We start from the raw sequence: 23,479 nt of genomic DNA on the forward strand, positions 1-23,479 counted from the left end.
ACAAATTAATGTGTGTCGCGTTTCGAAATGAGAGTTGTAATTTATATTTTTACTTCAACGTTAATACATGTTTTATTAAGTATCGTATACAAGTGCATCATTGAATTTATGAGGGAAATAACGATAATGTTATAACGATAATAATACCGAAAGCTTTGGTATTTGCGATAGAGCAACACGTGGCAATAAAAGGGAGAGAGAGAGAGAGAGAGAGCCGTCGCGCGAGAAAACGAGGTTATCCCAAACGAGACGGCGCGAATGAAGATTAAAGGGTCGCCATGTTGGGAAGCAGCGTTTTGTCAGCGTTTTAACGAAAACAAATGCAACATGTATTATCTCGCTGGCACGTTCGAGTAGCGGGCACGTCGCACGTGCCGTTGGTAACTAGGAAGATAGTTGCATGAAAATAATGACACATGTCTCAACATGCACGTTGCATAAAGTAGACGAAGTCGCGTCGGCGTACGTTGATGGTGTAGGGTGTGTCGACCTCCAGGCACACCATTAGGGCTGCTGTCACGTAGGGTACAAGGGGATAAGACCGGGGAGGGAGGAATCGTCCATAAAGTCTCATTGTCCCTTGAAAGTCATAATGGACAGTGCACTGAGGAAGTTGCGGACGACGTAGCACAGTCACTGCGCGTTCAGAATTGCATCGCTGATCCTACTGTCTCGCATCTCGTTAAGAAAGTTCCTTAGAAAAGCCTTTTCAGAAGAAAATCTACCTGGGATGTCTATAATGCTTTCCAATTCTTAATATTAAAATGACACGTAACGATACTCTTATTCATATAAATAATGTAATTCTTTAACTATTTAAAACGCTTAAACGTTATGCAGGAATATATTTTTCGAGAATCAATGAATGTACTGTACATTCTATGATTGATTTAATCGGTGAAGCAAATATAAATATATGTAAGATTTTTTTTGCAAATACACTTATGCGAGTTAGCAAACCGGGTCTACTAATCTTGATGATTGAAACCTATTTCTTCATCCAATCGACAGTGAATGACTATGATTAACTTCTCGGTAGAGCGGCAATCAATTGCACTTGACGAACGGTTCAGTGAATACGAGAGTAGAGAGCTTCTTTGATTGAGTCGCCATTAAAAATACTTAACTCGTTGACGGTCGATGACCTAATACCGGTCGATATCATTGACATGCAAATATAATCGGCGGAATATACACGCCGATATATATTCTCTGTTTGCAACTCATTAGTTTTATTATCGTCCGGTTATTGCGCGGGATATTTCGCAGACAAGTAGATTCCTCCTGCATTTGTTATCATCATGATTGATGTCGCGTTATCACGCGGGCCGGATGCGAATATCTCTCAAAGTATGGCGTATGTATTATAGCACGATAACTTGAACTCTATTGTATCAAGCTACGCGTTACTTTCTTCGTCGCTCACTATTTACTGCGGTGATATTATCGGTCAAATGATTTCCATAATTTCCATAAGCTCGTATACGCGAAAGGACAAAGTCCGTACATGCAAATGGCGAGTTTATCGGACGGCTTGCAACGCGAACTTATTGTTATTCGCACCTCTTCCTTAGAACTAATCGACGCGTCAAAAAGAGGTGGGTGCACGGGTCGTCGTAAATATTCATTCGAAATCGATCAGTCGAGCGAACCCAAGCCCTTTGCGTCCCATAGTACGTCATTGTAGTGACCGACTTTTTCCCGTTGAATTCCGCCTTTTGTCTTGTGCCGAGGTGATTTACCGGCGCATTGTGAGCGAGTCTCGGCAGCGACCACCACACCGTACCTTTTTAGAAATTCAGATACTCCATGCCGATACGCATACAAAGCTCAAATGGAAGTGGACGCGGAAACTCGCTGAAATTTCGTCCTGAGTTTCCGCGAATCGTCCATCTCACATCGTGAAAGTCGTCTCTTACACCGCGTTCATGAGAAAGATAAAGGGACCGAGGAAAGGGATATTTCTTGAAATATGGTACTGTGGGAGAAAGAGCGACGAAAGTGTCATAAAATCCGTAGAGACGCAAAAAAAAGAAATAGATAGAACATGTCGGATCGTAGATGTTGCTGGAGCAGTGAAAGACGAGAGATGGGAGGCGAAGAAAGAGCCGGGAGGAAGAGTTGGGGGTGAGCATCCCGAGTAGGCGCATTTGAAAATGTAATCAGTATAATAGCAAGGTGGTTCTACGAAGCCGTGCAAGCGAGAAACGCCTGACGTCTCGACGCTTCTCTTTATGCGTTGCGTCTCTCTTCTTTTCGCCTAGCACCAATCCGCTCGTCTCCACCTCCACCTCCACCTCCATCTCCACCTCCATCTCTCCGTCCGTACATCTCTTTCTGGCTTTCTGCATATTCTTACTCTTCGTTCCTCTACGACTCTTTTAGTCCCGGAAAAACGTCTCTCTTTGTCCGTTCACTTTAATTTGTTAAAAGCGCGAATAGCAACACCTGTCGTGAGACCAGATATGTGAACTTCAAATGTGACTTCTCGAATATGTGTATTTCAAATTATGCAGAAAACGATGCAAACTAGAGATAATAACAAATAACCGTGGTCATCACTTTTTCAGATATTTGTTTGTTGTATAGGTACTGCAAAATGTTATTTTATTTTAAATACGTGAAAATGTGTTTTTTCCCTCTTTAGACCGTTTCCATATCCAACTCAAATATAGTCGAGAATATAGTGATTGCATTTGAGCATCGTACATCGATTTTTTTAAATATTACTCTGGATGAATTGTTTTTCATTTTAAAAACGTAACCCTATCATAATTAATTAAATAGAATTTCGGACATAGAAAGTGACAAATATCAAAAATAAAAACGTCGCTCTATTTAAGTTATATTGATTATCATTACTCAGGAATACAAATCTGTTTTAATTGTGAATTTAGATTTCTATATTCGCAATGGAGTAATACATCTTTTAGATCTTTTAGATTTCATTATTACATTATACATATAAGTGACATTAGATTACTTTATAATATATTTGACTGTCATCTATTATTAGATCGATATACATATATATATGTATATGTATATTCTGATCACAAATATTTTTTGAATTAAATTAGCAAAGTTCAAGATATGAAAAATTGAGAATCAGATTTAAATATTAAGATATTTTTTATTATTTAAAACTAATAAACTACTTTCGTGCATAGATTTATATTTTATTATCATCATATGTATTTTATAATTGGATAATGAAGGACCGTAAAGATGGAATACACTCTCTAGATATAGTGGAGTGAAATCTGACTCGAAGAGACTGAAAATTTAGCCTATCTTAGAAAAAGGGTGAAAATACGGCCACTCTTATTCAAGAGTGAGGTTCCATCTATCCTGGTATTACACTCCAATAAAGGGAATGAGATTTCACCCCTTTGGAGTGAATATTATTTCAAATGAGTAAATCTCACTCTAAAAAGAGTGAAAATCTGCCACTCTTGAATAAGAGTTGCTATATTTTCATTCTTTTTTTTTTCAACAGAGACTAAATTTTTAATAGTTTCTTCGAGTGAGATTTCACTCCACGAGATTTAGAGAGCAGGATATGATGCAAATATGTCGCGGAAATTATCGAGTTATCTTCTCATTTCCGCAAATACGAACGCGTCTCATCGAATTGTCACGAAGTTTAACTTCGAGGCCGGCGGGAAAGTTCTTTATCCGTGAACTCGCGAAACATTAACTTTGCTTTCTACACGACCGGAACTTTTCATCGCGACTCGCATCAGTACTTATGCCGTTCTTATCCAACGCGCGTTGCAATGGATCGCCCACATTTTCGTTCGTTCGTTCGTCTCCTTTATTCGCGATTCGCAACGCGGATACAAAACGTATACAAAAAGCTGCACAGGCAGCACGCAATAATTGTAATTAGACATCCTTGTGCACGCAGTCTATAAATTCCCATTCATAAAATCACTAAACATAGACAGTATTAAATCGCAAATATCGTAGTCTGTACCAATTATATGATTATGTACTTTAGAAATATGGAATGGATTTTACTTTCATTCATGAATTTTAAAGGAATAAGAAATGAAATTGATGTAGCAGAAATAACTTTGATATAGTCGTAAGACTATAGATCGGATAAGTGAGTAAAATCTTGGCGCCGAAGTGCGTGATGGAGCTGATAGACATTATCGCGTGGGGCATTGAGGTCGAGTGTCACGGAGACTACTACATGGTCTCGAGCGAAACCGGGGCCTTCTTGCACACACCCGTATATTCCGAAGCAAGCAGACTATGTCTCGCTATGTAGCACACATACGACGACGTGCGTGCGAACCGCTTACGCACACCTCGACACGCACTTAGAGGTCGGGCAGTAGATATATACAGACGTGTGCTGACCTACGCATGTACCGTCGAATCCACGCGGGATTACAGGCGCGCTCGTGCTCACGCGTGTATGTATGTATCTACGCACGACACGCGCGCTATCCGTACATATAGGTGGTCCGGAATGGTGACCGCGACACGGTATATAGCGACGGCTAAACCCTACTAAAGCTCGTAATGTATAGCCCGGCGCAACCCGTGCTACGCCCTCCAGCCAGACCCTCTCTTCTCTTCCAGCACCCTCCACTGTCTCTCGAGCCACCCTCTCTGATTTGCCACCCACCCTCTGTCACCCTCCTTCCACGTCCCTCCTGTCCCTGGTCCTTCGGGTTCTGATGGCGAACGCAAACCCGGTTGAGCGTTATCGACCTGCGGAGACGGTTTTAACGAATCGCTGATTAATTAGAACGGACCATCACCGGTAACCCTTGGCGATCCTTATCGCGACCGATGCATCGAAAATGTTCCTCGCTTGCAGACGCTGCCTTAAAGGTGGCCTCGCCGTGATAGTAGGTAAGAGAGAGCGTGCTCAAATTTCTGTGCACGCGCGGCACCTTCTACGTGCAGGCATTATTGTCAGTGGGGTAGCCGCACTACGTTTACGAAAAGAGGAATGTGGTGTGATAATGCACAACGATGTGTCAGCATTTGCGAAAAATGCTTGTAACGCTCTGTAATAATATCAGATTATAATTCATTCATTCTAATTCAGAAATATCTGAAATAAAAAAAAATCAATTTTAATTTGTAATAATTCAGAAAATAAATGAGAGTGAAGAAATTTAAAAAAATCGGTAAGCTTGCAATATTAACGATGTTTTTGTATCTCGTTGGAAAAACAAAATCATTGATCGTGTGCGATATGAATAAGAAATGTCATTTTGTTAAAACGCGTCTGTTATTCAAGATTTTCAAATTAAATAATAAATAAAAATTTTTTTTCAATACTACACAGATGTGAATTTTCAATATTACACAGATTTATAATAGTACACATATACGCTGCTTATTACAAATGTAAAAATATAAATATAAGTAGAATGGCGTTTGTGATAGGTGATTAATTTTGAAACATAAGACCATTAGACTTGACGAGTTATTTGTGAATGGATCAATGAATTGCATACATTCACACACAATACGCTCTCCGTTTCGCTTTATATATAATAAAATATTTATTTCAATATAAAATAAAATATTTATTTCAATATAAAGATGCAATTAAATTTTAAAGCATGATACGAATTTCAATGGTGAAAGGTAAAGTTTTGCATTGAGAGAGATAAAAACTCGCTTGCAGCATGTTGAGTAATTGGAATTCGATACACTGTACATTTCACTGCAGTGATTCGCGACAAACTATTTTTACTCGTGCAGCAGGTAGTACAATAAAATTCGTGTCGGCATAGATATATGCTTTTCATATTTCCGATAGGCACGAAATGCACCAATACGATAATATTGAATTTTTCGAATTTTCTGTTTCGGCACGTTTAAGTGCGCAATAATGGAAATGTACGGCAACAACGAAAGGCGATGGCGCGTTACATCGAGTTGTACCATTCGCAATCGATGTTATACGTTTTCTGTCACATTTCCTACTGCAAAATATGATATTCTCCACGGAAGTCAGCGTGCAAACGCGTTCGTTCAAAAATATTCCTATAATTTTTGTGTATTATAAATCATGTGTCATTTTACGCCATACATCACTCTTTTTCAACTATTGAATTATTGTTTTTAAAATAGGTAAAATAGATGACTAATAAGTTGATGTTATCACGTTGATGTTATCACGTTTCATTATCGAGTTAATCATTTAATATAATTCAAAACATATTGTTTTGAAGAAAATTACTTATGAATATTTCAAAAAATGATCTACATATCATAATTTAAATACTAAATTACATTAAAATTAAGAATAAGATAGAAATGTCGTTCCTATAAAAGACTCAGAATTTTCATTAATAATATTTGAAGATCAAATATAAAATCTTCTATTAGCAATGCGCGCGCGCGAAACTGTTCTCACATCTTCTATAGATATTCTTCATTTTTTAATAGTAGCTTCGCTTTATAATTATTCTGAAGGCGACAACATGTAACGAGATTTCTATCTTAATCCCTTTGTAATTTGATGTGCCAGACGATACAGCATAATAAGTAATTCAAAATCATCGTCTTCGAGTCACAAATCAAGCAGAACATTGTCTGCAGGAGGCGGTGCCTTCGAATTAAAGCGGTCCGCGGTCATCCCCCTTCAACCATCGTATCCTGTTTTCTTAAACCTAAATTTATTGTTTGCTCGCCGCTCCTCGTTCAGCTCTTTTCCGTCTCTCGGGGGAGTTTAATAAATCTCTGTCGTGTTTTGCAGCGACCGGGAAAACGAGGAGGTTCCTTCCTCCTCGTTGTTAGGCGTCACTTCCGGCGGGTCTACCCTTGGCGTTCTACACGGTCAAATTTTCTGAAGGGAGAAACTTCATAAAGCCAGAACAATAATCGTGTTAGTAATATTTATTCTTGTAAAAACATAAACTGTACAAAATTTTTGTTAAGTTAATATATTTAATATATTATTATTTAAAATATAAAAACCGGAATTATACTTACGTTATTCTTAGTTAACTGTACAACTAAACATACTTCAGACATTTAAAGTAATTTCTTCACAGTTTTTATTTGAAATTTTGATGCTGTACACAAAAAAAAATAATTTAACCATATTATTTATAATTTAAATAATATCAAAAGATTATTACAATATTATTGTATAACATTAATGAAAAATTATGTTTTAATATAAAAATAAATATTATATAAGAGTTTGTGATTAAAGTAGGAATTTTTTCCTAATATTTTTGCTTTATCTAGCTAGGATTATCAAAATGATATGCTGCAGGCATAATTTACATTGAAATATTCTAGACTACGATAGTAATCATAATGAAGTATTATATAACTATGTAATACGTTCTAGTTAAGTTACCTTCAGTATATCATTATTCTTCATCATTGCAGTTGTATTACCGGTATCTCTGTGTCGTAAACGATAACTTACCGTATCTATCTCATAGCAATTACTTCAGTACCTCGCACGTTCGTGCTCAGTCTCGGTCGTGCAATATCAGTCGACGGTAAAAAGAAAAAACGACGGTTTGGAAAACGAGATGGATAATCTCCCTCGGTTTAATTCTCGCGAAACGCGCGGATTGCTGATAGCTCCAGCGACAATAGCCAGTCGATATCAGTGGCCAGTGGCCAGTGGGAACCAGTCTGATATCGTTTCGTTTCACGCACCCATCGAAATTTAGTATTGCCATAAAATGCCGCGAAAGGCAGGGGTTGTTCGCGTCGATGAACCAAAAGGGAAAGGGAAACGGACATTGGCCGGGAGCGGTATGTCGAGGGTAGCGACGGTGTGAAGGCGACGGTGTAAAGAGAGGGATGAGACGCACGCGTGTCACGACGGCAGGTCTATTTTCAGTTGATGCTCGAACGCCATCCCTAAAACAATATCCCAGACCATGTACGCGAAGCTCGAAGCAAGAGCGAGACTGCAGCGGATAGACCGACGAGAATGGAGAAAGGAGGATGGCTGAAAGAGCGGCAGCCGAGAGCTTCGCGTCGCGGTCACTTTATTTTAACGTCGAGCGACGATAAAACACGTTGAAACGTCGGTGCGAGGTTGAAAGTTTTTACAAAGCCTTATCCGAAGAGCCTTGGCAAAGCTGGTCCTCCCTACGTTTTGGACTAAGCGCAAATATCAGTCGCTGATAATATCGCTCCGTGCATTTTTGCCGCAAAGATTTATCCAAGAATATCTCTATCCATTTGAAATCTGATATAACGAGGTTAAACGAAATGTTCGCACATCGTAGGTACTTTAATCCAGTTATTCTGAATGTTGTTGAAAAAACTTGGCGGTGAACTTATTATAACATATTTTAGAGAGAAAAAAGAAGAGAGAGAGGAAGATAAAGAGAGATGACAGTGAACTCAGTTTATTATTTCTCGAGAAAATACGAAAGACAGCAAGTAAAAAATGGACGTAAAACCATCGAATGATTACGCGAAAAACAAGTGTCTTCGTAGGAAAGTACGGCGGTTCAAAAGTTTCAAAGTAAACACGTCGTCTTAAGAAGATACGAGAGAGATAAAATTGCTTCGATATGGCTAAAGAGCTTCGTAACGTTGCGGAAGTTATTATAGAAAACACCATAGAGAACGAAAACAGCTGCCGGGCATCCACCGTGAATTAAGGAGCATCACTTCAGATGGGATTTAAGTGACAAAATTAATCGATTATAATGGAACGTATTGAATTGAAGATTAGGGCGCGTAATGGCGGAAGTCGGAATCGCTAATTCGCTGATTTTACTTTCACGAGGTGTTAATCAGGCAACCAGAAAAAGGTGTTTCGTGGGCGCAAGGGCGAGGAGGGGAAATTTGTTGCGGATTTGCATATTCATGGTGCGCACGTACTTACCCGTCGTGAAAACATTTACCTTGGGTAGTCTTTATTATTCCTGGCTGTTACGAAAGCTTCGAATTCAAGACTTCGTTGTTTCCATGCGAATAAGTTTGTCACGCCCACGGCTCTTATTATCGTGCAAATAAAGCTAAAGCTTTCGGAAAGCTATTTTTTTTGTTCTTACATTAGGATAACCTAATGACCGGCTATTTTATACATCGTAAGATACTGTACATTTTAGTTTTCTCAATAGTATTTGTTTATCATTTTTATTCTGCTATCATTATTAGTATGTAATATGAATATTACGCGACAAGTATTATTTGCCAATTGCATTGTTTTCATAACTGACAACACGACGTAACATATAAAAACGTTAAAAATGTAATCTTCAAGTACGTTTTTGCAACGCACTGATGAATTGATGTTATTGATAAAAGTGGGTATTAAAAGTTTTCTTCGCTAATGAATGGCTCGAACTACCGCGTTTCAAACCGATGATTCAAACTCGTCGGAAAGCGAGCAAAGGATGCGAACCGGTGGTAACTTTATCGAATCTGCTCAATTGTATGAAAACTCCTTGAAGTACCGGAACACAGCTTCTTTCCTTCGAAATTTTTACTTCAACTTATTTGAAAAGATATTTTCGTTGTAATCCTTTTACCGCTATAATTACTTTCTAATGATATTATCCTATTTTATTAAATTAGTAAAATAATAAATAATTATAATAAATAATGTTCGAGATCGGTAATTCGAAAGAAAAGCAAGAATTCTTTCAGTCGATCGACATTAATTGTCATTGAACGCATGCACAAATTGAGCTCGTGATTTCATCTCAAACATGATTTTAATCTTCGTTAAAATCATCAAATTCGTCGTTCTTTGTTCCTTTTAAAAACAATTCGTTACACGCAAACAAGTTGTCGTTACCGGCAACGGACAATCGAAGGTTCTAGAACAATTCAATTCGCGCACGCGAGCGCCGCGCTCCGACGAATACGTCACGCGCTGTCACCAATCCCACGCACGGATTTTCTGCCGCGCATGACTGTTACGTTGAACGTCGTTAGAAAAGAATCCAAAGCGCCAATCAATTTTGTACACCTAATGCCACGTAATAATCACGATTGTGGCAAAATTTTATTGGATTTTTCCCAAAAGGGAAAGCTCAGATCGAAAGCAATAAATGCTTCGATCTCGCCGTCCTCCTACTTACTTCCAAAAAGTTCTTAGAGTTCTTAGAGTCATAGTCGCGCTTCGTAAAATCGCCGTGCTAACCGTTTAGTGAAATCGCTATAACCGAATCTTTCGAGAAGCTTCGAGGAAAATCGCCGAGATTTTTCATCACCGCGATTCCAAGCTCAATTTGGAAAAGGTGACCGCATTTAATATTCTGTTAATCTGATCTTTAATTAATTATATCTTTTGACTTTGTAACTGAATACATTAAAGAAATTCTTTTGTTAAATTAAAATGAAACGGAGTTCTCTTCACTGTCGTGCATCATATCAACCTTGTGCCGTTTTCTCACTCGAATCTGTCCGCGCGGTGCGCTCTCGCACATTTTCTGGTCCTTCGAGCCGGATTTAAACTAGCGAGAAAGACAGTAAGACAAACGCCGCATCACTTTAAAAATTTCACGATCAGCGCTCTCGCTCTGGTTCGCTCTCGCACAAATAATGTAATATTGAAGGAAAAATAATTTCTAATATAACAAAATTTTAACTAATCATAATTTGTAGTGACTAAAAAAAGAAAAGACAAAGACAAAGATAAAGAAAAGTTGTTATACAATATATTAAAGTCTCGATTAAAGTATTGCAAAAAGTATTTATTCCGTAATCATAAACTCCAAATGTTCTATAACTTCTGGAGCTATTTATAATGTTTGCCTTCGTGCTAACGAAACACAAGTCGTTCATATGCTATAAGTGTGCAAGCAAAGTTTGCGGCAGGTGCATAAACAAACAGAGTTCAGAATATTACATGTTATGATTACTTAAGCAGATATTTCAAAGCCGTCACCACTTTGCAGTTTAAGTGCTTCAATATTTAGTTTGCGATTGCGAATTGTGAACGGAATCGATTTGATCGATTGGCACCATAGAGCAATAGGAAAATTAAGAGAATCGACGTAAAATAGAGAAGAAGAGGGAAGGAGAAAAGAGATTTAAGAAAAAGAATGTGAGAAAGGATGTGAGAAAGGGAGAAATTGGTCTGAGCTCTTCCTCAGTTCGTTAGTGACTTTTTAATAGTAAGAGTTCTAGGCGATAGTCCGGAGTCTGGAGAGTGAACTGGAAAAATGGAATCGCCTCTAATCACTAGTCTTCGTTACAGACAAAGTGAGGAGAGCATCCTTTCAACGATCATCAAGGAATCTTGGTATTCGTCAGTTTAGAGAAATTGATAACTTAAGGAAAACTTATCGCGACATTGTCAGATTTTCTTGATAGAATTTCAACTTTCTGTATCTATCTGGACATGATGTATCACGATGAAACATATAGCGTTTTGTTAATTGCGTAAATAATTTTACTTCATTATCAAAATAATTATAATATAGAACATTTAATATGCGTTGATGATAATGTAAATAGTTTTAACATTCTAGCAATCAGTTTGAGTGTCCTACATAATTATTTTGATGATTCGAACAAAATTATTTTCAGATTTGTATCCAGCTAAATTTTTAGATACTTTTGACTAAACTGTCCTTTCCGTGTACAATTTTATTCGCTTATAAAATGGAAAGCTAAAGCAGACGGCGGAGGGGCAAATAATCGGCGTTTATTTCATGATGATTTTAAAACGGACCTTTATATACATTTGAGATAAATAGTTTTAATTAGCCAATGTTCGGTCGGATGGTGATGTTACGGTCATGCAACAACGTCAGTTGGAAATATTTGCCCATACGTGTCGATCTCTTTTTTAATTCCGTACGTTATTGTATGCTCGGGCGTATTCATCGTGCAAATTGTTTGGTCGAACGCGGAGAAATAATAACGGTAATGACTACGAAATTAAAGCCACGTACGTCGAGATAAAAACGATTCGGCCGCGTTCTCCACCCTGTCGTCGCGTGGAGGAGCATTTTTTCATTTTACACTGATGATCGCAATATACTCGCACTTTTTTTTTCTCACTTTTTTTTTCGCAACGCGCCCGTTAACACTTTCGCGTCTACTATTGACGGCATCCGGTGCACTTTGACGGTCGTTAACGGAGAGACACCAAACGCGATATTGAATCGAGCGATCGTGAACAATCGGCGACAATGCCCGATGAATAGATTGGAAATGGGGCAAAATAACCCACGGCGAGAAATAGCGAACGATAGCCAGAAAGTACAGTTAACGTTGATCTTCTATTGAATGTTCAGTTTTATCAGCTGTGTACGCAAAGGATGATTTTCTGAAGTATCTAAAAATTTTACTAGATACAGATGTGAAAATAAATTTATTGAGCCATCAAAATAATTCTGTAATTACAGCCTAGTAGAGTGTCTTAAAACACTCAAATTGATTGCTAGAATTTAGAATTTTTTTCACGTTGCTTAAGATTCTTATGTAATGTAATTTTGATGATTCAAACAAATTATTTTCAGATCTGTATGTAGCTAAATTTTGAGATACCTCATCAAAATGAATTGTTCTTTCCATACGCAAAATAAAACTCCCATTTGTTGAGTCATTTCTTTTCTAGCCAATATAAAAATGAATAATTATATACATTTAACAAATTTAATTTAAATTTAATTCAATATTAAATTATATATGAACAAAGATATGCACATATTATTGTTATTACTTTTGAATGAAGCGCGTAAATGATGTAAAAGATGTGAATGATATTGCACATATATTATCTGTATGAAAGTTTTCATTCAGATTTGCATGCCACAGATTCCTTGATAGGCTTGATTACATTCTAACACGTACGGACATGGTAACTACCTAACATCGCAAAATATTTGTTCCCGAAATATAATAATATTGCGTTGCAATGATTGCATTTGTCGGGCACAGAGTTTACCGCGCGTCCGCATTGTTCAACAATGCGTTTAGCCTATTTGCGAAATATCAACGTTACCCACGTACGTACGCATGTTGACCATGCATACCGGTAAATCAGCGCACGATTAATTCGTGTAGTGTTGCGGGAAGGATGGAAAACATCTGAACCACAAAGCATTAAATCTCGACACCATTTGCAAGAGTGGAGACAAGAGACGCAGGGATATATAAAGAGACAGAAAGAAAACGAGAGATGAGCGATTCGATGGTGTGTGACGGTATCGCCGAGGGAGTGAAACACGAGGAGTGGAGTACACGTCGAGTACGAGAAAACGAATCCCGCGACGCAACGCGACGGATTGGGAGAATGCACGTAAAAATCCAGAGAATTCCCGAGAAAGCCACAATCTAACCGTAACTTCACCGATGGGTCCTGGTGCAGTTTTCGAAGGACTGCAAGTGTAGCAAAGTGAAAGAGAGTCTGAGAGAGAGAGAGTGAGAAAGATACATTCGGGAGAGACGAGATATACAGCCTACCATCGGCACGATGCATAAATAACGATATCGGTGTTTTCACAAGCACACACGCTACCAAGCGTGTACAAGGGAGGTTACTCTACCGTAGCACCGGCCCGCGGTATATAACTCACCCCGTCGAGAGTCGTGCACACTGAATAGAGTCAACGGGATCGATACCTATCGGCCTGTACGTAGACACACGCTCTGAGGACACACGGTCTTCTATGCTTTCTCTCTCGTTTCTCTCTCTCTCTCTCTCTCTCTCTCTCTCTCTCTCTCTCTCTCTCCACGCACGGGGTTTGCAACGTCGCCAGTAGTCAGCTATAGTAATCTCTCTTGCGATAAATGCGGCGACATAAACTTTGATTCTCCATACTACATCTCTGAAGCTTATTTTTTATTCAATTCTAGATAAAATTTGTTTTTACAAAATTTTATCTTATGATGTTTACTATAGATGTAATAAATCGAAATCCAGAAAGCTGTGATAAGCTCCTTCAATATTTTCATTGAAAGACGAGAAACTGCACGTTATTATAATTTTCCGATATTTTACATACATATATGCATGTCCAACGTTTGGTGTACAAGTTGTCATGAAATTATTAGATTCTATTGGTTCATTCGATCATCTACCTTGCCGCTTGCGATAGGTTCAATAGCGAATTTTCAACTGTGCGAACAAAAGACAATTACCGTGGATAAAAAAAAAGAGATACGTGACCGAATAGGATAGAGAGCTAAGGACGGAGTACTAAATAACGTATCGATAAAAGAGCTATTAATAATGACGCGATCAAAGAGATTGAATGTATCGGCGGGCCAGCGCGGCGCAGCGCTGCGCAATTCGATTTAATCTTCCCTGTAATTAGACAAACGACTGCTAATGCAAAAGATATTTCAATCGTTATCACAGCTTAAAGCGATTTTTGAGCGAATTAAAAATCGATACTGCCGTGTTATGGCTAAATGCTATCCCGCTCCATGATACTGCGGCGCTCTATACGCGCCTAGTTTCGGTTGGACGAGCTTTTCCGGGGTATTTAGGGGTTCGGCTGATATATCGGGGGATAAATACAGCGCGTTCCGTGGTACCGGGATACGCCCCGTGCGCTGCTTTACCCCCGAGATCACGCGACACCAAATAATGACCGACTCTGCAACCTCGGATTAGCAAATCCCACGTGGAATTAGGTGCGCTCTACAGAGGGTTTCAACTCGGCGATCTTCGTGTGGCCTTTTAGCTGAATAGATTGATCGTCCTTAGTATCATTTGATAACTCGCGTTAGCAAGAAGATAAAATTCTTGAATTGGAAATTATATAAATTCACAAAAGAAATGCAATATGATTAGATGAAGAACCACCTTGATCGAATATTTTTTTATTTGATTTACGTATGTTTAATTTTAGTTAGTATTAATATCGAAATATAATATTATACGCAATATATTGATATTACATATATATACATTAAATAATACTTTAGAGGTTTTAACTGATATTTTCTTCAGAGGGTTTATAGGTTATTATCGTGTCATGATTCATTGCTAATGCCAACATTTCGTGAACCTTGCCGTTCACTTCATCAGGTCGAGAAGCGCACTGATACTGTATCAGTAACATATATTAGAATAAAATTACATATATTATCCTAAAACATAATTTGAGTATATGTTAGATGTAATATATTTGATTACAACATTAATAAATTTACTAATATTGTTTAGATAAATTTTTATTTAATATTTTTGCAAAAAGTCAGAATATAATTTTGTAGAGTTGTCTTTATTTCCGCAATACCAGATTTTTTTTCTTTATTATTATTATTGCTAATTGAATTTCAATGGGATCAATTAATTTTGTCCAATGGCCTTCCTTCTTTTGTTAGGTCGTGATACATAAAATCAGCCGTTTAAACATAGTATATATATACGATAAAATCAATATATCTTTTACTATTCTTTAAAATTAAGCAAACTCCGAGTCTCGCTTAATATGCTCGACAAGTCTCCCGTATGTCGCGAGGATGACGCACACGTTTTAATTATTTAGGAGAACCGACAGATGCGAGCGGCGATTTACTCACGCGCGATTTGTTCCGCTCCACGACGAATCGTTCGGTACTGATTCCAATACGACGCACGTTCTCGTATCGTTAGAGTAAGGGAGAAGCAAGATGAAGCCGCTCTCATCAACGGTGCAGCAAGTTCATAAATAATGCAGACCCTATATAACACTGACCCCCGCTAGCAACAACTCCATCTGTGTCTTTCGAGCACATAAGCACGGATAACTTCGTTCTATCGTGCGAAACCTTTAATCCCCTAATTAACCCTTTCATCCTGGAATTTTTATTTAGAAATGCAGGATCCTATAGGTCGTTGATCAATGAATCCTGATTAAAGGCTATTAGAGCCACGGAAATCGATCTGTATACCATCACGATGAAAGCATGATGTGCAAATCGATCAATCACAGTTTATTATTCATTCGTTTTTATCCGGCGTCAATTTTAGAACGATTCGTAAATCCGATTTGTCTGAGTATAATTAATGGATGATAAATCAATCCTGGAAATAACCTAAATCCGCCAAGGTTTGCAGCTACCACATCGAAAATTAATTTCGTTTCACTATCGCTATCCTGTGCGCTGTAAACTCAACGTTTCCGCGAACTATATTTCGCACAGCGAGATTCTGAGTGAATATATTGAATTTCTCAAACACCAGATGTTACAGCTTCATTCGATATGTATGACATTAATCTTTTAATATACAAGGAAGTGCATTTAAATTATTCAGTTGCAATATTACGACAAAATATAATAATAAAAATATAATAATATTTTTATGTATTGTTCACAAAAATACGCTTTTTTTTTATATTCTTTTACAGAAAAATATTTAAATCGAGTTCATAAATTCGCATCCATTTCCTTTACTGCACGCGGAAACATGCTGAAGGAAGAGAAGTGAAAATCGCTCGTTCAAAAGTCACAAATATTGCTCGGAACGTTTCAGAAAGAATTCATGCGAAGAATCTAAAGAACGAGGCATACTTACTGAAGAACGCGATATTCCTAGGGGATATGTCATCGTTCGCGGGCTGCAAAAGAAGACGAGGTAACGACAAGATTATAGGGTGAATGGTTCCGGTCGGGGAGAAAATGCTAGACCAGCTCACGGAAGCGACCGAGCTGCATATCGAGCAGTACGAAACCCCTGCTTATAACCTCCGTTATTACATTTCGCGTTCATTTCAATATTAATTCGTTATCTCTTCGATTATACGAAAGCTTTAATCATTTAATTATGAATCGTTAATAAATCATAAGCGTACCTGTGATTGTACGAGCAATGTAAAAACAGAGCGCACTCTTTATATAATGATATATTTTGAAGTTGTGTTTTTTAGTAGGGAATAAAGACGCAAGTATAGGTGAAAATTGTCGTAATGGTCGATATAGCAGAGAGACTTAGATATTTATCATCATAAGTATTTATTGTATACAATACAATATTGCAAAATTCTTAATATCAAACGATGATAAGGCAAATGTGCATTATATCGCGTCGGGGTTCGTTCTCTTTTTCAATCGGATTTCTAAATAGCGCCCTTGCAACACGTCTCAAAGACGTGAATGTACCATTTGGAATGGAGTAATGACTATGAAGCGCGCACAACACGGAGGAAAAGTGCTCGCATGCTTGTGAGATAGAGAGAACGATGCATATATAGTATACCGCGCATCGAGTGCCGCGACTCAGCGACGGTAACGGCGCGGTGCAAGCACCTCGCGATGAAATATGAACGGCGATGCTCTCGCGGCACAGATGGCTGAATTTGAGGTCGCTGCTTCCTGCAGCAATAATGCCGTCAGATCGATAGGCCGCGGCTATAGATACGAGCAGAATAGCGCGGATAACCCCTTTTCGAATTCATTTCTTCCGCGGCACGTCTCCCGCCGACCTGGACTCCCCTCTCCCTCTCTCTCTCTCTCTTCTCTCTTGTCGCTCCTCTCCCTCCGTCGTCGGCCGCGTTTCCATTCCCCGCCGCGTCTCCATCATCCCTCTCTCGATCTCACCCCTCGACTCTCTGTCCCTGTTTCTTCTCCACGCGCTCGAGGTAGAGCAGCCTTCGTTCGTACTCGTCTCCTTATCGATCCGCCTACCGTCTAGCTTACGGCGTGTGTGCTCCGGAGCGCACCTTGTACCGGAAGTGAAAAGGGGCGGGATCGTGGCACCGGTCGTGCTTGGCACGACGACGAGTCTGCTGCTCCGCTGTGCCCGTCGACGTGCTCCTGTCGATCGTGACTCGAACCAACTCAAACTCAGTGTCGCAATATCGGGTATATCGTATCGATCGCGTTCGCGTCCGCGTCCGCATTTTGGATTAAATGCTACCCATTTAATCCGTAAATTAAAATCTCTTAGCATAACACAATAAGCAGTTTCAAGAAGCTTTGACACGCATAATGCGCGCAATAATCTATTAATGATAAATAGTTTTTATTACAGAAATCTCTTCTTGAAATTTTAAGACATGCTGTCAGTGTCAATTATATCATTAAATATTGTTGCTCCTGAAATTGCAAAACTGTGTTTCTAATTTAAACTTAACATTAGTTACTCTACTGTTATTCCTCTTGTTTTAACTGTCATTTTAAGATTGAAATATTAATCAGTCAGATTAACTTAAATATAACACATCCTCTGGGTGATTATGATCAGGTTCAAGTTGTTAAAATATTGCAGAATGTAAAATATTAGAATGTATAATAATTTTGCTCGATCACGTGTAAACAAATTTTTTAAATTTGAAATTATCTCGTTTTAATCGGTTCGATTCTTTGGAAAACTTATACTGTCGAATACTGTCCCAACTGCAGCAACTTCTCATGAGTTAGGTACGAACAGACGCTAAATGGACCGGCAGAAACGCGCACAACGGGGAGATGAGACCGTAAATTTGATTAGTCTGCGAATGCGGGAGAGTCTGCACTTAGACAACCGCACGCATGCATTGCCAGAGACGAATAGAGGCAACCTGTGACAGACCACACATGTTTGAGGGAAATTCCTTAAATCTTGATATAACACGTAGCTTACGATACAATGATATCAGAATTAAAAGTAGAGAAGAAATCTCTCATGTTTTTTTATATATCAAAAATGATCTTACTTTTTACCATCGAAACATTATAAAGATTAAAATAAAGCTTAAAATTAATTAAAATAATAAAAAAAAATTAATAAAATTTAATTAATGTATAAAATTACATTTTGCAATATTTTTATTAGTTAAATAAATCAAATTTATTTATTTAATAACACAAATTGAACTTTAGAAATCAAATTTTCCTTGTATTAATATAATCGTTATCAGCACATTTTTTAAAGCTCTCATCTTTCTTTCCTTCGAGCATCACTCGGTAACGTACAGATTTGCTAGCGCCATCGTTCTCTTCGCGATTTATATTTCCTCGGTTTAAAGCGATTTATTTAATGTTCGAGCTCTCTCACCAAGAGTCGTAGATGCCAGCAGCGGACGAGGCGATACACGGTTTTCTGAGTGTTTCATTCTTTTTTCGCGTCGTAACCAGAACTCCTCGCAACGTAGCAAACCGCAAAGGCCATAAATAAATTCACTTTGCTTCTACATCGGCACATGTGATATAAAATAGAGGGAAATCTCGAAATAACGAAGTCGAAATAACGTGCACTCGCGCGACGAAAAGGTAGAAACGGGGGGGGTTCAACTCGGGCCTGTCACTATAGGAATCGTCTATAGGAACGCTGACCAATAGCGACGGTAGTTGTAATTTTTAGTCACGGGAGTGTCCAGGGGGCCATTAACCCTTTAGCCTACTGGCGCGGCCCGATCGACGGCAGCCACCAGGAAGAGAGCTAGAGCAGGTTATGTATACAGCCATACGCAGGAGAGAAGAAGATAATCGTACGAAACGAGTTGGCCAGGAAGAGACGGATACAGGAAAAAGAGAGCGCGCGCGAGTTCGAAGGAGAGGAAAGGAGTGGAAGAAGAAGGGATGCCGAAAGAGTGAGAGAAAGCACATGCGAGAGAAAGAGAGGGATAGAGGAGCAGGGTGAGAGTTTGAGAGGACCGGGTAGCGGAGAACCGGGTGGTGGATGCCAAGAGGGAAGAAGAGGGTGGTCGAGGTTACCATAGCGACCACTGAGAACCAAATGGACCCACACGCTGTCACGGTATGCCTGCCTTGAGCGAGCAAGGGAGAAAGAGCGAAAGAGAGAACGAGAGAGGACACGTTCGCCACCATCGTCACCGTCCTCACAACCACCGCCGCCACCTACACATTCACCTCCACCCGCGACCGTCTCTCACCGTAGCGCGGGGCGCCTAGCCGCCTAGCCAACGGAATTATGCTAAATCCCCGACGAGGAAAATTCGCGACACGACGTCGCGACGTGTACCTACGTGCTGTATCGTCATCTCGGGAAATCTGCGCGTACAACCTGCACGCGTTCTCGAGGTGACAGTTCGATCAAGATCACGTATCTCGAAGGCGCGCCGATGGTTTGCTACGCTCATTCGCCTTCGTGCCAACTACGCGAAAATATGCACATCGTTTTGCACGAAATCAGGCATCTTTGCACATATAAATCCCGTACATAAAATATATGTATTGTATATATGCGCGAGCTGTTAAGTTTGTCTAAAGATAATTACGTGCCACAATTCTTCTGTTACTATCTTTATTTGTCTTTTAAATAAGATATTAATTTACATTTAATTTTGAGAGTCATACTATTGTTGCCACAGATGATCATTTCGAAAAATGCGAGCTGAAATTGGGAATTTGGGAACGCGATATAGGAAAGATTTTTATATTAGTTTGAGAGCAGTGGAGATGCATGAAACTTGAATATTAACGCTACGAATGGATATTTCTTTGATTAGAAGGATAAGGTATTTAGTGGGATTACATTTCACAAATTTTTTTATATAGACGACGAATGTAGCCAGTAAATATTTTAGAATTTTCGCGAACTGAATGAAACTTGGTCTTCCTTTAATTGTGTATCTGAATATTCAGTTAATCTTTCATTATTATTCTATAACTCTGAGAACTAGCTATCTATCAAATCTAATATAAAAGAGATCTTCTGGAAGAGATTTCTATATTTAAACATTTTTAGAAAAAGATCTTTTTAGCAGCGAATTTCACACTTTTACATATATATTTTAATCAAAGTGAACAGAACATGTACTCCCGGAAGTATTACTTAAATATTTAATATTTAACTTATTTTTGAGTTATCGAAAAATGTCGTTGCTCCTAATTGCAGTATTATAATAGGTATTCATAAAAACGCAACCATGATAACGGATTGAGATATTAAAGAAGCCAGAGGTTGTACTTACCATCGTCATATTCTACGTGTAAGCCAAGCATCGGTCCTCGAGGTCGTGCGCGACGTGGAAGATAACAAATCTTGAAATATGTCGCAAGCCCCAAGGTGGGGTTGTCACAATGCAGGGGGAAATTTCGCGACCCCTCTATATTATCCCCGTGCATATACACGCTCATCGTGCATATACACGCTCATCGTGCACATATGCGCGCGCGGATATACATGAACGGCGCCACATTTCATCTTCATCCTAGCTACAAGCTCGAATGAACTCGTGTCCTCGCGAGGTCCTACTGATTTGTGTAAACGACCGTTTCTAGGGCGTGCTTCCCCATATCCTAGAAAATATTTTCCATTTCGCCCCTGAATAGCTTCAGGTTACGCTTATGAAAAACGAGATGCCGGGTCGGAGACGACCGGTTCTACGGACGGACGAATTTTATTTTTTTAGGAAATCGGATCGAGAAAAGAAGGTGTTCATAAATTCAACGACCTATGAAGTGCCGCGCCATAGTGGACATAATGGATAATATCCGTTAGACGAGAAAAGGCTTGGACGGGAGGATCTGTTTTATATACGAAAAGTATCCTAGTGTGACAGGCATTCTCACACATTTACGCAAACATGCATACACATATATGTACAGCGCGGCGGGTCGAGTCGCTTAGCCGGTATCAACGGGCTTCATTCTCGTCGGGATTGCCAGGATACACTCAAGTCGATCGTTTAATGGGATTTTTAAGTGGCACGCCCGTCCTTATCTGTATCCAACCCTACGCGGCCCACCCACGAAATTTTTTCCTCAAGAAAAGTATTATGACCTCCCTAGAGCGTTCTATGGTGGTGGCCATGGTTCGTATAGACACTTCACACAAAATTGTGAGCAAGAAGGAAACGGTCGAGGCAGTTGTGTGCCACGCCCTAAAGGTTTTGTTGGTCAAACAGCGTATCCTCCTTAAAGGGAAATTAAACATATTTAAATATATGTTTGCCGACTTCCTTAAATTCTTACGTTGATTGCTCTTCTTCTTTCTCTATTGAATTTCAGATTTTATAGTGAATAATTTGTCGCATCGCTCGATATGCATAACGTGTGCTGAAAAAAAATCGTCAGTTATTATGTACCGTATTTTGTACTATGCCCTCGACACAATGAAAGAGAAATATTACAGCTGATGGGAACTAAGTCGAGCATTTCGTACAATTACATTTCATAGCAGTTGTGCGCTTCTGGAATTATTATTTTGTATTAGACGGAGCAACGTTATTCTATTCCTCTCAGGCACAAATATGATTTATGAGAGTAGCACTACTATACTATTATCGTTGTCAGTCGATCCTCTTAAAACTAGCCGCATTTCTAAGATCTTTTTTTAGTACTCCACTCTAAAAGCAAACGGAAATAAGGGTAGTTTCGAATTCGATGCTGTAACACTCGTACAGATATACAGTTACCATTGAGGGGTGTAACGGGAAGCGTACGTTCGGTAACGAAATAAGCGAGGCATTGTGGCTCGTCAGGTATGCGTATTAGCGTGACAAAAAGCCAGGGAACGTTGCGATCGCGATGACATGCCACCTGGCTTGTCACGTACCCGCATTTATCGGGGAAGCAAGGGGAGCCTTTGCTTTGTGTGGGGCACAGCAAAACGGCTAATCCGAAGGGTGTTTTGAAAATAAGCGCCACATTTAGAAGTACGTATGTGGGCGATGGACGTGATGCGCGAGAATCGAATGAAATGAATGGCAGAAAGAATAATCGGGAACGTGCCGAAACCAACATCGCGATGCAACGCGTAAATAAAAATGCATCTCGTTCGATAGTTAACGAACCGCGAGCGTGGACGGACTTTTATGCGTGTAGTTGTCCGGCTTTACGATCCCTTCGCTGTCTCTGGACGCGCGCGAGTTTTATCGAGAACACCATTGTGAAGTCGATAAATAAAGAATTACGCTCTGCTATTCGCTCCATTCAGCGCCAGTCAGTTCCGCGGGTCAGTTGCCCGATACGTATGAAGTTTAAATATCTATTGATCGGCTCGCCAGCTACGAGTCTATCGTTAATCGGATCAACGAATCGTTTCTATCTCAGACTATCATTTATAATTGAAATATATGTCGCGAATAAATATTTTTATCACTAAAACGGATCTAAAACAGAATCCCTGCACAAACTCTAATCTTTTTTTTTTTTTAAATAAATTTTAAGTGAATTTTAAAATTTGTCCCATTTGATATCTTGCGTATTCGATTGAATAAATGGGATTATATTTATAATCGTAAAATACATCGCTTTTGTAATGAGAAATGTGGAAAATTAAATTTGTGAATAGTTATTGACTAAAATTGTAACGTTATCTTTACTGAGGGAACTTGAAGGGAAGAGGAGATACATCCGACTAGGATCACTTTCAATTCTGTCATCTGCATTCGTGCCCGTCCATCATCCAGTAGTTACCTAGGCAATAAACGAATGAGCGTCCGAAAATGGTGTGGCGATCCGTGGAAATCTATCTGCTACGGTATGGAACGGAGCGTGAGCTCGAAAATCGTGATACGTGCGTCTACATACGTCGCGATAGTAGGGTACGGCGGAATTGGTTTGTTCGGGATTATCCATTAAAAAAAAATGTTGACGATTGGGAGATTGACCTCCGTCCCAGTGTCCAGTACGAGAGCGATCGCATTCGATGAACGTCGCTTCGCGGGTCCGA

The 23,479-nt window shown here is 39.2% G+C and overlaps 1 protein-coding gene across 14 annotated transcripts in view; it reads left to right on the top strand.

Annotated features, from left to right (window-relative positions):
• Positions 1–23,479, top strand: part of Ten-m (teneurin transmembrane protein Ten-m) — a 569,521-nt gene that overhangs the window by 355,962 nt on the left and 190,080 nt on the right. Inside the window, exons 1-2 of one of the 14 annotated variants that reach the window (XM_087416186.1) lie at positions 9,915–10,211; positions 16,269–16,495. The exons of the other annotated variants lie outside the window; for them this stretch is intronic. Of the exons in view, the coding sequence (XP_087272312.1) occupies positions 16,462–16,495 (34 nt within the window). The 5' untranslated portion in view covers positions 9,915–10,211; positions 16,269–16,461. Of the gene's footprint in view, positions 1–9,914; positions 10,212–16,268; positions 16,496–23,479 lie in introns of those variants that run through there. 14 annotated transcript variants of the gene reach the window in all.

This window comes from Acromyrmex echinatior, chromosome 19 (assembly GCF_024713525.1).
Source record: "Acromyrmex echinatior isolate Ae372 chromosome 19, ASM2471352v2, whole genome shotgun sequence".
NCBI classification, from domain to species: domain Eukaryota; kingdom Metazoa; phylum Arthropoda; class Insecta; order Hymenoptera; family Formicidae; genus Acromyrmex; species Acromyrmex echinatior.